We start from the raw sequence: 15,139 nt of genomic DNA, 5'->3' as shown, positions 1-15,139 counted from the left end.
TCTTTCCTGCTTATGCAGGGGGTCGGACTCGATGATCTATTGAGGTCCCTTCCGACCCTAACATCTATGAATCTATGAGAGCACTGATTCGGCTGGCATGTGCTGCTTTTTTTGGTGATACCTTTTAACTGTATAGTTGGGGGAGATTTTAGACAAGCTTTTGGGACAAAGTGCCCTTCCTCAGGTCTGAGAAAAAAGCAGAAACAGCTTGACCTAAATAAAACAGAACAATGACTTCCATGATTCCATATGTATATGAAAAAAACAGTCACTTAAATGAATGGAGGAAGGCAGTAAAATAGGAGCAAAGGAAATAGCTTTAAAACAAGAGAATTGCAGTCGAATAGTGTGGAATAGTGTGGAAGAGCTAGCACATTCAAAAGGGAAAGGGGTACTTACTACCTGTAGAGTGCAGAAAGATTGGCAGACATAGCAGGTAAATTGTAACAAATCATGAAGACATTTTCTGTGAGGATACCTGTCATCAGGTTTATTGATAGAAGGTTAAGTGTAAACAAGGGTTTTGCGTGCAGGGCGCATTTTAATTTACATTAGATATACAAATGTTCAGATTCTCTTCCCATTGCAGGAAGTCAAAGACTCTCCCTTTGTGCACTGTAGTTTAAATAGCCTTTAATTCACTTCTGGTTTAATTACTAACTCTCAGCACCAGCACTTTATTACCAGCACCTAAGTTTGATCAGGTTGCCTACATAAAATGAATTCATTATATCATAGTCAGTAAAAGATTAACCCTTTCTTCCCAGTTGAAACTGGGGAACACTTAGTCGTGAAAAAACACTATATTATAGCACAGAGGGGAAATGACCACAGAAGAAGGAATCTAACTGTGAGCTTGACACTGAGATGTAGACTGGGTCATGGCTTTCACTGGCTGTCTCACAGTTGGATATCTTCCTAACAGATTCCACAGGCAGCGTGAATGGGGTTGATGTGCTCAAAGTGCACTGCAGTGACCCACACTTGATTGTCCAGCTCAAATTCTGCAAGGAGGAGAACTGCCGTAAATTCCTTCAGAGTTACCGAGAGGGAGCGCTCCAGAAGTCTCTCCAGAATCACCTCCAACTCACCCTGTCAATGCCCACCATATCTGTTGAAACAGATCTGAAGACTGGAAGTGAGCATCTCGACAGAATGCTGAATGAAGTGGAGCGCTGCTTAGATTGTATCTACAAAGAAAAGGTGAATTGGTGAGAAAGGATTGTTTGGGGGTGACGGTACGAGTGGAGGACTTAGGAGATGTTGGTTTCAACTTGGAATTCAATAAGGAAAAAAAAATCTTAAAAAGATATAGAAAAACCCCAGAAAAATAGGACTGGAAGAGACCTCTGGAAGTCATATAGTTCTGTAGTGCTCAAACAGAGCCGGATGAGTAACAGGAGGCTGGTCTGGGGGCTGGATCCAGCATGGGCTCAGCATGTGGATTTGGCTTTTAGACTGGCACACAGAGCCTGCATCCTGTCTCTATCCATGCACTGGAAAAGGCCAAAGACAGACCCTGCATGCCAGATCCAGCCACAGATAGGCTCTTTGTGCAAGATCTGGCCATGGAAAGACTGCACATGCTACATCTGGCTGTGGACAGAGCTTGTGCACCAGCTCATACTTATAAGCCAAGTATGGCTGCAGACCAACTGGCAATTAACACTGCCACCGCTCCCTTGCCAAAGAATTTCCAGACCTGTGGGAAGCCCTGTGGGCTGGATGGCATGTGTCCATGGGCTAGTTCTGGCCCACGGGTGGAGGTTGTGCACTACTGATCTAGTTCAATCCCCTTCTTGAGGCAAGATCATCCCTACCTAAACCATTAGGAAAAACTAAAACGGTAGCTTCCAAGTCTCTTGACTACCCCAGGGAATAAAAGCCACCTGCAATATCCCAAAGGAGTAAGTGGCACCTGTTTCACAGCAAGCTGCTTTTTTGCAAGCATATAGGAAACAAAGAGCAAAACTTTCATTTTGGGCCCAAACAATGGACTATTCTAGAAGCTCTGTCAGTTTGGCCTGCTCCTCTCTTTCCATCCCTTCTATGGACTTAATAGACCAACCAGAAAAAAAAGATGAGTGCATTCTCTACTCCCCAGAATGGACTCAGTCTAATTTATGCCTATTAGTGTAACAAATGTTAAAGTGACAAGCTAAGAAGCAGGGTGTTTTTGGCAGCACCCTTTATTGGACCAGCTGTATAGTTGTGACATGTTAGACAAACTTTCAGCCACAAAATCCCCATCCTTGGTGTAATATTATGACAGACTCAGCAACAGAATATGGTGTCATCTTTACCTTTGTACACAGACTGGAACAAAGGAACATTAGCAAAAAAGACAGTTTTTTGCAATTAATCTCTGCATAAAATCTAATGCTTATAGTGCTGGGGGTTGGAACACATGGGTTCTATTTCTTGCTTTGACACTTATTTTTTGGGTCTGATCCTTAGTTGGTTTAAGTTAGGGTAGCTGAGCTGATGTCAGCGGGCCCATCTACACATGCATTAATGCGCTTTTCCTAAGGCACATTTAGTACCTCTGGCATTTATACACATACATTTGTCTGGTATGCACACACTGGAGATCTGGCATGTGAGCTGATGCACCTGGCGTTGCATCACATATGTTTGTATAAATGGTGAAATCTTTGTTTGCGCTGAGAAAACGGTAGTGGTGCACTTTTGAACTAAAACACCTTTGATGTGTTTTAGTTCAAAAGCGCACCACTGCCATTTTCTCAGCGCTGACATGCATATTGCTGTTTATAAAAATGAATGCGCCACAGTGCCAGGCACTTTTAAAAGAGCCTGGTGCTGTGGCACAAGCATATGTACAAATGCCCTCCAATATGAGGTACTAAATTAATGCACATTAGGCTGCCCTAATGTGCACCAGGGCAAGCACATGCTTTTTAGGTGACCTTTAAGGTGCAGCAGCATGTTCTACTGTGCATTCGCATATTAGCAAGGTTTTTTACGCGCCACTTTAATGTGCAGTAGAATACACTACTGTGCATTAAGAGGCATGTGTAGATGTACCCAATTAGGATCTGCTTATAAGTAATAATTAGTAGTAAATTCCCTTCACTCTATGGGTAGTTACTAAACCTGTGTGAAAAAACAAAAATGGTGGGGAGGTGGGGAGGGAGTCCAGGGAAAGCCATGTTTAAAAAAAATGAAAAGTAGTGCAAATCCCTAGACTGTAAGGACAGAGAGGGGCTATTAGACCATCTAGTCTGATCCATTTAACAAGAGCAGTAGAATTTAATCTGGTTGCCCTTGTATTGAGCCTAATGATTTACAATTGACTAAAGCATGTTTTCCACAAAGGCATCAAGCCTTGATTTGACTACTTCATGGGATGGACAATTCAGCTCAAATGACTGCTGCTATTTGCCTTACAGCCTGACCGCCTGAGGGATGAGGAAATTGCAGAGCTGGAGAAATCTCTCAGAAGCCTGACTTGTCGACACGAGAACAATGTGGTTGTTGCAAAGACAAGCAACTCTTTGAACTCCTCATCTCTGCCTTATCCTTCTGGGGCAAGCTCTCTGCCCCAAGGAACCACCTTTATCTTTCAAGGACAGTACTTTGGTGAGTGTTTAATCATAAACTGTCTGAATCCTAAAGTTCTTGCCCATCCTTTCCTCCACTACCATAGAGAGCTAGTAACTGTATGCTGGTTCCAGGTGTCCCTGGATGAGGCAAAAAGTGAACTTCTCAGAGTCCAAGGTAGCAGGGACTATGATATGAATCTAGGTCCTTTATCTAGTCCAATCTCCTGGCTCTGACAATGGACAGCAGTGGATGTTTCAGAGTTTACCACCCTTCCACTCTCTTGAGTTCTCCTCACTGCTGTAACTCTGCCTCACTTTTGCCAGCAGTGAAAAAGGGTGAATTGAAATTTTAGTGTTGTTTCTGCATGCCACATGATTGAAGTCAGTCAGGAGCATTATTTGTCTTTGGGAATGCAGTGGGGCTCTCTGAATTGGATTTCTACTAATTAGGTATGTTATGGACACCAGTGGATCTAACACAGGGGTGGGCAAAATATGGCCTGCAGGCCGGATCCAGCTTGCCATGGGATACTGTCTAGCCTGCTGCATTCATGCTTCTTAACCCTGCCCGGCCCAGGTGCATGGTGCAGCCCAGGCTGTCGCATGTGCAGCTAGTCCCTCCAGCCCTGGGCATGCAGTGAGACGGCAGCCAAACTCAGCTTCCTGGCAGCGGCGGCTCCTTTCAGCTGCTGGTGCCAATGCCACCACCACCACCAGACCTAGCCCCACTGCCCGGGCACTCTGACCCACACCCACTGCCAGGGTGCCAGACTGAGGGGGCAGGTGGGATCCCAGTATTCCTGGTTGGTATAGGATAGACAGGCCAGATAGGATCAGTTGCCTCTCTCCCCCACACCAGCAAGGGTCAACACACCTCCCACCTACCCAGGTCAACACCACTTCCCCTAACCTGCAATAGCTCACCAAAACTCCCTAAGTGGCCCTCCAGCCTAAATAATTGCCCACCCCTGCTCTAACATGAGAATGCTCCACACAGCTATAAAATAAGTTTAGAAAATTCACATTTAGAATGAGTGAACAGGGGAAAGTGTGTTAATGTAAAAAAGGAAGATGTCTCTGTTTGCCAAGACCAGCCCATGAATGAAATTAGTACTTACAATAAAGAAGGAGAAATATCATTGATCAAAACCAGACGCAGAGCACAGAACTATCTGGGATCCCTTTCAAGCCCGGCTCAGGGTTCCCAGGGTCATCAGCACTTCTGGCTGTTTTGGCCCTTTCCTGAGAAGAGCATGTTTTCTTGGTCTCATATGGCAAATATGGGTTTGTGCACTATGCACTGGAGACCAACTAAATCAAGCCTGGTCCCAGTGTACAAGGCGAGATGGCCAGGCCCTAAGGGCCTGATACCAGCATGCAGGGGCCAGGCAGGGCCAGGTGGAGGCAGTGCAGGGCCTGATAAGGACTTTAGAGCTTAAAGAAGAAGAGGAAGCTCCACATTCTTTGTTTCAGTATTTCTGGGGCCAATAAGGAACACGTTTTTTAGAAAAAGGAGATACAAAGTGCAGGAGGAAAGAAACCTAAAGAAAAGTTTTTTAAGGGAACTGGGGACAGACTGCAGAAAATAAAGAGGAGATGTCTCAGAGAAAGGTAAACCCCAACACACAGTAAGACAGTTGTATTTGAGTGTGAGGCAGCATATAACCAGAACTGGCCTCATGGGGGCAACCTAAACACATAATTGTCTTGGGTAGCAACTGCAGCAGTTTAGCTGCTAGTGTTAGTTGCGAAGTACTAGGTGTACAAAAGCTAATGATGGCATACTTGAACTGTGTGATGGAGTTCTAACACATTGTGCATATCTAGATTTCACCCTTTGGCTTGGAGGTCCTTGTTCTCCTAAATATTGTGTAGACTTTAACATGACCTTGTTTGCATCACAGCAACAATCAATGCAGAGTTCCACTGTTAAGTGCTTTTTGTTACCTTTAAAGCCAACAGAACACTCACACGGGATGACCATCAAAAATTTGCCAAGCTTGTTTCAAAGAAGTGGAAGCAAGTGGGTCGGTCTCTGCAGAAGAACTGCCGGGCTCTTCGGGATCCTGTGATTGACAACTTGGCCCTTGAATATGACCGGGAGGGACTGTATGAACAAGCATATCAGCTGCTTCTCAAGTTTATCCAGTCTGAGGGGAAAAGAGCCACGTTACAGAGACTGATAGCAGCCCTGGAGGAAAACAGTCTCATACACTTAGCAGAGGAACTGCTGGGCCTCCACCACAGTGACAACGACACATCATAGAACAAAAATGAAGGAGCCTCCCCTTGGGTGGTGGTCATATGTTCTAATCTGGAACTTGTCCTATTTCAGATGGTTTACAAGACTGTTGCCAGAGACCCAGGAATGTAGAGCCCTATTAACCAGCCTGGTATCCATTTCAGCCCAAAGTATAAGCTTGTGCGTTCACAAAGCTAGGCTGGTGCACTCAGTTAAGACAGCATTGATACTGATCCTTTCACTGTGCTGGCACAAGTCAGGGCTGTTATCTTCCAGTGGATTGGTGCAAATGGTTTCAAAACAGACTTCCGCATGCTACCCTCTAGTGCACCAAAGAGGAACTTTGTTCCACTACTGAGCATTTTAAAGAGCCATCAGGGTCTTTGAAAATTGTTTGGGAAACATTCTATACCAGGTGGTACTTGACCTCCAGCCTGTGGGCCAGCTCTGGCCCCCAGCACCGTGTCATCTAGCCCATGAGGCTCCCCATGGATCCAAAAATTTGGCAGTGGGGGAGCAGTGGTACTGCTATCCTGCTCCCAAATTTCCAGCCCCATGAGGAGCCCTGGGCCCTGAGGAGCAGAGGCAGTGTAGAGCCTGATCCTGACGCACAGGGCTTGATCCGGCCCACAGGCCAGCCCTCCGCTACTCATCTCACCCATGGGGTGAGAAGCTTCAGTTCCACTGTTCTATACAACTATTTAGAGAGAATTCTGTCCCTGTGTTCATAAAATTAAGGACATTTCACGAAACCAGAAACTTACCCACCTCATCCCAGTAAGAGTTTGCCTGTTCTTTCTTTTCCCACCTGGAGTCATCCTTCTTATTCTGTTGCAGTCTTAATCCTCCACATGGCAAACAGATGTAGCAGAATAAACTTCAGGTGGTAAAGAAGCAGTAAGGGCAAGCCAGGTTTGAAAAGATACTTGCAAAGTCAAAAAACAACTAAAGACCCAACCTGTTAGGTCTGTTAGGTTGTCTTATGTGATTCCCCACAATACAGACTTTGGGGGTCTTGCATACTAGAGGAGTCCATCCTTGGCAAGATGTGATTTAGTGACAGCCAGGAATTGGTTGTGCCTATGTGCCAGGATCACATGGTCTGCATTGCAATGATAAAGTTTGTGAAAAAAGATCCAGGGTCAGCATCCGTTCTTAGTCGCATCATGAGAAGACCATTGGCTTTATCAGGTTTGTGCATGATGCAACAGAGCAGAATTTGTGCCTTTGCCTATGAGAAGGTAACACAGCAGAAGTAGGATAGCCAGGTACAGGTCATGCAAACTAAAATATGCAGATTGATTTCTATTGGTACATTTTTTGTGACATCCTGGCAGCTGATCTTTGGGATATGTTTCCGTTATAGGGTGATGGATCTGCCCCAGCTGATAAGCATCAACTGGTTCTGCATCCAAAGTACAAAAGTTGTCCCATAGACAAGACCTGATAGCCTTTTAACCCTTTCGTATTTTAACATAGTCAGTACACCAGTGCTTTGGTAGAGACAAAGAAGTCCTTGATAAGGAAGTGCACAACCTGGATTCAGATGTAGGTGTGGCCATTTTTGTGAACCTACATGAGACATTCACTGTGCAGCAGCCCATGACTACTGCGTAGTAGTGTCACATGGAAGGAAATGTGACATGATGCCACTGCGCAGTAGTCATGAGCTACTGCGCAGTCAGCGTTACAAAAAAGCCATTCCTCGGTGCAGTTAGCATCTCATGAAGACACAGCCAATAAGAGTGATGCTAGAATGTATGCTGTACTCCTCTGTTTAGTACATGTGAACTAGATCATCAGACATTTAGGCACCTCTTTCCTGTTTAGGTGCCCAACTCCCTTTGATTTGAAGCTGTGTCCCTAGTGCCTAAAACAAGCTCAACCTGAATATTCAGTCTGAACCTCAGGAAGGTTTCATTTAAATACTGAGTGTGAATCTCCAAAGCCAGACATTTTTATATCCCAGTAGGATAAAGGAAGTATAAAATCTGGAAAAGCACATTTAGAAAATAATTTTACTCTCATTATCTTGCTTCTGCCTTCAAGGGGAGCAGTACTGGCGTCTGACTTCGGGCCACTAGCTATTTTATGTTTCTGCTAGTTCCTGGCAAGAGAACTTGTTTAACAGCCATTTTAAACATCAGAAACTTGAAAATCTCTTTTAAAAGATCAAATTTTTGCTCTTGCATTTTACAGTAACAATTTCTAGAATACATGATTATATGCATAGCATGCTGCCACTTGTATACTTAACATTTTTAAGCTATCAGTGTAGTAGAATCTTGTTGGCCATATATACAACTTTCCTATACATGGATTGGCCAGAGCCATCCAAAGGGAAAGCTGCCAGCTCTCTGCAGGAAACATTAATGCACAAAATTATGAGCATTAATCTTATTTTTCAACCTCTATTTTAAATCTGGGTTTGGTTTGGTTTTTATTGCTGTTGCCATTTTGCGTGGGACTCAGCATAAATTCATATTACAAATCTTGTACTTTTTTATCCCTCTGCAAGAAGTAGATATGTGTGTTCCCCTCTTACTCAGATATTCTCTCTCAAAAATGCCATAAATGTTGGAGTTCTTGGCCATTTATATAGTATTATGTACTATATAACAGTATTCACAAGTACTTTCATTTCATAGAGGGTTTTTTCCAGTGATGCTTTTAATAATGCTCTCACAAGTATGCCAAGTAGTTTAGGATCACCAGAAATGGTTATATTTCACAGCACCTTTTTTAGTGACTATTCATTCTAGGAGCAGTAACTATACACTAAACACAGTACAAAATTGGATTCTGGTCTCAGGCCAATCCTGTATTCCACAGATGCCTCAACTATATGGTTGTTAGTTTCGTCAAGTACTGCGACCAGACTCATGATGCAACTCATGGAAGTCCCTGGACCGACCGCTTTCATCTGGCATTCTATGAGGGACCCGATTCTGATCGCATCCCTGTTTTATATCAGTTTAATTTCACTTAAATCAGTGGAATTACACTCAATATGCACCAAATGTGTAAAAAGAATATGGCTTATGCACAGAAAAGGAAGAAGGGGAGCGTGTGAAATGAAAAGAAATAACAGGGATTTGGTGAATAATCTAAGGGCGGGCTGGTTTACCTCAGACAGTAATATGATGAGTGGACCCAGAGAAAGAGGTCAAGGTCACTGATGGACCTAGTGTGTCCAGCAATACAAGCTGAGCCACACTGCTACTACACAAGCATCGGAGTCTCAGCATATACTGTTGACCTGTTTGCGGGAGGAGTAAAGTTATGTTTTTTGCAATTCTGCTCCCCTGCCACATCACTTCTTATCAATGAGAGGCTCATGCAGGTTGCCTTTCTTGCCTCAATTCCTGCCTCTTATTGGTGTGTCACGTACATACACTTTTCACTCACTAAAATGCCAGATAAATGGCAAATGGCACTCCCTTACTACAATACTCCCTTACTACCCCTTATTACTACCCCTTATTTATTGTCTATTCTGCTCCTTATCTACTGCCCCCTGAAGTATACTATGGGTTTGTGATACCACTGAATGTGTCCTGCTAGCTTGGCACCTGCCCTGAACCTGAATGAGATTCTGTTAAGATGTATCTGCAGGTTTTTCCCCCTCAGGTCAAACGTACCATAAATAGAATAGTAAAAGAAACTGATTAGATGCATCAAAATTAAATAAATAGATAAATTACTAAATAAATGATGCAGACAAGGCCAAGGTGAATTTACTAGGAGGAATCTAAGAGGGCTTATTTTGCAGTACAGTTGTTTTTGTAGTGCTGTTTCAAATGTGAAAGTCTCTTCACAAGAAGAGTTTTAGCCAAGAGGAATTTGAATGATTTGTTTTACTACAGCTGAGCTAAAGGGCTTATATGGAGATAAAGAGGAGAACAAAGCTTAAAATGGCCACCACTTTTTGAATGCCACAATAATCTAACTACACGAGGGAAAGAAGTCAACCTGACAGGACATCTTTGTTGAAAGTTGTAATGGAAGAAAATGGAATATCTAATTGCAGTGGAATGTCTAACTGGCTATTAGGAATGGAATTCTGAAAAGGTAATGAAAGCAGAACACTTTTGATCCTATTAGGCTTTTCTGAAAAATTGCACGGTAACCTAGTGCTTCTGAACCAGGGTGCCAAGACACCCTGGGGTGCCTTGAAATCCTTTCAAGCATGTCATTGGGGTGCCACACAAGGTTAGCACTGGTTGGCATGCAAACATGATTCACAAAACTAAAGGCTGCTTATACACATTCTGGTTCATATTCTAATTAGAATGCTCCAGATGACTTCATCATCACATGTATAAGCCCCCACAGTTTAAAAATAGCCTCTGGGGTACTTTATCTAAACCTCATCAAATGAGGTTTAGATAAAGCACCCATCCCCATTCAGGACCTGTGGGGGCTTAATATACATGATGGTAGGGCATTTTAATTAGAGCAGCTTTCCGGGAACTGCTGTAATTAAAATGCCCCCCACCCCCAAGCACATCGTCTAGACAGTCAAATATTCGGACCTGTTGTGGTCTTTCTGAGTTATATGCAACAAGAATTGCTCTATTATTTTTATGTAGTTAAAAATGGAGCGAAAACAAAGGGCTGCCATTTTCCAGAGCTTGCCTTGATACTATTGAGGGATACCTTGATCCTAGCTAAAAGGTTGAGACCCAGTGCCCTAACCTAATTCAGCCAGGGAAGGAAGAGTACACCATATTGCTTATTCCATCAGCTTCAATTCTCACATACACAGCACAGACTCATGGCACAAAGCATTGTAATTCAAGAACTATGAATGATTCCAAGGATAACACAAGGTTTTCAGTATTGTCAATACCAGGCATTCAAAAATCTTGAAATTAATTTACAAAGGATGAGAGTATAAATACATTGGAGCTCTTTGTTTGACACCTGGTGTCAGCACTTGTAAGGTTTTATCATCCCAGACATCATGCAAGTTAAAAACTTAATTCATTTTTAATGAAAGCTGAGATTCTGATCTCATACTATTTCAGGACATAGGGCTTTAAGAAAAGTACTGCGATTTACAATAAATTTGTAGGCATTAGCAACATTTGGTTTTAATAAGTAGCAAATCATAGAACTATGTATACATACTTCTGAAGTTGGAGGAAAATGAAAATGACAAGACACACTTCATATTACTCATTAAGTTAATACCTGAAGGGATGTAGGCTTAGAGCTGAGGAGAAATGCTTACTAAGAAAAAATATCAGGATACTTTGATTTTGGAATAGCCCAGATGTAAGGCCCTGTTTTACTTTTCATCTTGGAGCTGCCTCCCCATCAACCTGTACGTAACAAGACTAGTAGGAGCATGCTAGCAAGCTGTTGGCCACATGGCTAGGACAAGTTCATCCTTCTCTAGATTCAAAGTGAACCCCAGAATCACCTCTGAGCCTCAAAACATGTTTCACCAAAATCAGAAGCCAGAAATGGACACAGTGCAATGAAAAGCCTGTGAATTCATTCAAACTGCTGGTTTAGTTTGACTGGAAATTCTCACAAAAAATGTACCTGTAATTATTACATTATGTGCCCTGAGCCACTGAGATGGTAGAAAGACACTGGAAAGGGAGATAATAAGGAATGTTTTCTGGACAGTAATGGAGGTATAGTGATTTACACAGTTTAGAATTTAACCCTGTGTCCTCTGGGCAAAGTTCAAGTCAGGATTTGAACATTGCAGCTGTTCCTTGTTTAAATCAAGGGCTAAACCATAATTGAGGTCTCCAAGCCAAATAGGAGATTTGGCCACACAACCCTCAGTCATTTCAAGAAGAGTGAAGTGGCTAAATACCCTAGTCAGCTCTGAAGATCTCATAGATGAACTCCTCTGAATTCCCCTGAATTTTGGCTCTAGGTCTGGATCAGCAGTTTAAGACTGCCTTTGAAGTTGTTGATAAACTGGAACACTGCATATGCCCACATTTTAAGTATGGCATTTAACCTTAGATGGCATTTAGTCTCATGGTATTCACCTTTTAAACTAGAGAGCACTTTGTTCTGTTTTTTCTTATTTGTCCTATAAGCAAACATATTTTTGGTGAACATTGTATGCATGAGAGACTATTTTTACAAAGTTTTTAGCAAGGGAAATAAAATTACTTTGGTCTTCTCTGTCTGAGTGATCATTTGTTACTCAGTAAAGCTTACTAAAAAGAAGGTGACAAAGATAAAAATGACACACTAAAGCTTTGAATAGTACGGTCATCACTGTCTCTGAAGAGTCATCCAACTGAAAGATTCTGAAAATAGAGGAGAATTTTCCTGTCCAAAACTAAGGAGGTGCAAATCCTGGGTGGATTTGAACTCTCATGACAGTTGTGCAAATCTCAGTCATTTTGGTTTGTAAGGGTTGATGTCCCACCTACAAGTTAATTGATTTTGTTTCCAGTTGAAATTAGGCTAAACCCTCATATTTCATAGTTTCCACCTAACACTGATGGACCTTTCAGCAAACATGACGAGAAACGGAGCACAAAAATTGAAGACTGGCAAATTTTCCCTAGATTCTTTCAATGTCATTGTGTGTGACACAGTCCGCCTACATGATTCTTATCAACCATAGTACGCATGCAGTTTACAAACATAAACAGACCTATCCTCACATCCCTGAAAGGCACAGAAAGGTTATTTCCATTTTATAGATGGGGAGTAGAGGCACAGGGGCAGTAAGTAGCTTACTCAAGGTCATACAGAGCTGGAAACTAAACCCAAATTCAATGATGCCATTATTTCACCCTAGATCTTGAGACCAATACCTCTACCACAAGATCATCTTTCTTCTGCTTATCACATGTCTTTAGATCTAACCACATGGATTAAGGCGCAGGGACAGTCTCACAGAATACAGGACTCACTGCCTTACTGGTGGATAGAATATTTGAAACCAACCCTGAAATGTTTGTATGCTGTTTCACAAGGTAGCACATCACTCATTTAAGGCTTTATAGGTTTGCCTGAACTTTCTGCCCAACCAGTGGTCTTTGGGATAGAGTCTAAACCTTGCAAGACAGGAAGATATACAATGGGATAGAGAACCTATGCTGGCCCAAAGAAAACTGTCTTATACATGATATGGACAATGGTGTGACGAGACTGCTAAGAAAGAATAAAATGGTTCTCCTTAACTATCCCCACAAGGTCTCCATACCTACAAGGCCATGTGTCATTGCTAGTACATTCACTATACACTGAGTCATTGAACTACCCAGATTTTTTTCTAGATTAAAAGCTCTACATTGATACAATGGGCCTTTGATTTACAGCCAATGCTGCTATAGCTCTTCCAGTCTACCAAAAATTTTAGAAGGTGTATTTCTACACATTTAATAACATTCATTATTTGCAGTGTAATAGATTTCAATTTTTTTTCCACTGGAAACCAAACCCTCACATTTATTTTCATTTTGATCCTAATCAAATCAAAATTAATTTTTGATTGCAAACAAAAATCATTTTGACAAAAAAATTAAAGTCTGTGATAGAATATGAACAAAATGAAAATGGTTTGTGTCAAACAATGTCAAGGAAACTAATTGCCATTGTTCAGGCAGCTCCAGCATTCAGTAGTGGCACTCTGCCTGCCTGTACATGAGTAAAGAGAGAGTTAATTGGTGTTTGGAAGTCTCCACTCAGAAACCAAGTTTTAATCCCCACCAACTGACATTCTCTGCCCCTTTATGAGGAGTTAACTTTATTGTTCCAAGCAGACTACGTGGAACGCTTTCCAGATTTGACAGGCAAACCATCCATCATTGTACTCTCAGACACACACAGCGAGCAAATATGCAATACCAGCAAACATCAGCAGTACTCTATAAAGCTTCCCAAATCCTGAGTACGGAGACATTTGCTTATGTCACATGACCAGGACTTGGAGCCTAACTGAATTACTTTCCTTCATGCAGTTTCCCCTTTCACCACTACAATGCAAAAGTGTCTGGAAAGAAGAAATGTAGAGTGTTGTCACAAGCCATATTAACACATGCACACAAATGTACATGCATGCATGGAAGAACTGCAGTGGCTTCCATAGTGAAAATGGCCCAAAATGCAGGACTTGCAGCACTGCTTTGCTCAGCAAGGATTTCTTCTGTTTCACTCAGAGGCTAAGGAATGCCTACAGTAACCATATCCAGATGTGCCTACTTGGCAACCCGCTGATGAAACATTGCTGAGGAGACACAGGATCTACACTATTGAATTGAATGTAAGTATCTAGTATTTATGTTTGATCGTGGGGGTGGGGGAGGGGAAGAGTGTTATACTAAAGGCAGTATGACTTGGAGACTTTTGTAGAGTCATACTTTTATTCAATCTTACAGCTTTTTGTTCCGACAGCATTTTTAAAGAGAAGCCATGCAACTGTGATTTGTGAACATGCAACAGCAGCAGTTAAAATCTACTTGAATTTGCTGTTTCTGGCCCACGTTGCACAGCTTGCTCTTTACTTTGCAATAGGATCTTCTTTGTATGGTTTAGTTTGCACATTTACAAGAAATTAGGAGGTTTTTCTGGAAAACCTTGGAGCTCTACCTTTCCAAAAGTAAATGTGTGAAAATTTAGGCATGATACTTACAAGGACACCCTCCTGTGGGTGCATTCACAATGTTTATGAAATTCTATTAGCGACATTTATCTATTCTAAAATTTTGGATTTTAGTATTTTCTTACACTTGTAAGCTTTGTGTTATATGTTGTTCCAAGTTAACAGAAAGCTAGCATTGCTTATTTTTAACAGCTGTGGGTTGGATGATGGTATTCTTATACACATTGCATCTTACTTCATGACTATCCCATTTAAATTGATATAGAGCTACTAACAGAGTAAAGTGCTAATAAATTATCAAACTCTAATGACAGAAGATTTGTATGGAAATGCGTGAAGTTTAAACCTGTTTCAGTTGCGATTCTTAAGTGCCATGTCATCAAGACAGGCCAGTTTTAAGTAATTCAGAGAGAAAGAGAGAGAGATTAATACAGAATCGAAGATAGAACAAGAAAGACCATAAATAACACAGATAGCTGGAGTAAACAGTACTTTATGACAGTCATCTATTACTTTACGGAGCAGGAAAACAAAATCCAAAGATTTATGCTCACTATACTATTGGCCTGCATTTTGATTCTGGAGTTCAGGGGACATGCAAGTCAAAGTTTTCAGAAACAGAAGGCTAGCGACAGGCTCCATGCTGAGTGCCCTGATTTATAAAAGCATTGAGCATTTGTTCACTTCAGCAAGGAGTACAGAGTGGGCTGTTGCTCAGCACCTCTGAAAATCACACCAGCTATA

General features: G+C 41.9%; 1 protein-coding gene across 6 annotated transcripts in view; it reads left to right on the top strand.

Moving 5' to 3' along the window:
• The window catches only part of B3GNT9 (UDP-GlcNAc:betaGal beta-1,3-N-acetylglucosaminyltransferase 9), a 59,023-nt gene that overhangs the window by 22,024 nt on the left and 21,860 nt on the right, over window positions 1–15,139 (top strand). For 3 of the 6 annotated variants that reach the window (XM_006019047.3, XM_014517672.2, XM_025198437.1), the window contains exons 3-5: window positions 926–1,203; window positions 3,411–3,600; window positions 5,519–14,056. In XM_006019047.3, the coding sequence (XP_006019109.1) occupies window positions 926–1,203; window positions 3,411–3,600; window positions 5,519–5,829 (779 nt within the window). In that variant the 3' untranslated portion in view covers window positions 5,830–14,056. Of the gene's footprint in view, window positions 1–925; window positions 1,204–3,410; window positions 3,601–5,518; window positions 14,057–15,139 lie in introns of those variants that run through there. The other 3 variants (XM_025198434.1, XM_025198433.1, XM_025198435.1) reach the window with 2 other exon arrangements.

Source organism: Alligator sinensis, unplaced genomic scaffold, assembly GCF_000455745.1.
Source record: "Alligator sinensis unplaced genomic scaffold, ASM45574v1 scaffold97_1, whole genome shotgun sequence".
Lineage (NCBI taxonomy): Eukaryota > Metazoa > Chordata > Crocodylia > Alligatoridae > Alligator > Alligator sinensis.
This window is presented reverse-complemented; position numbering and strand designations above follow the sequence as displayed.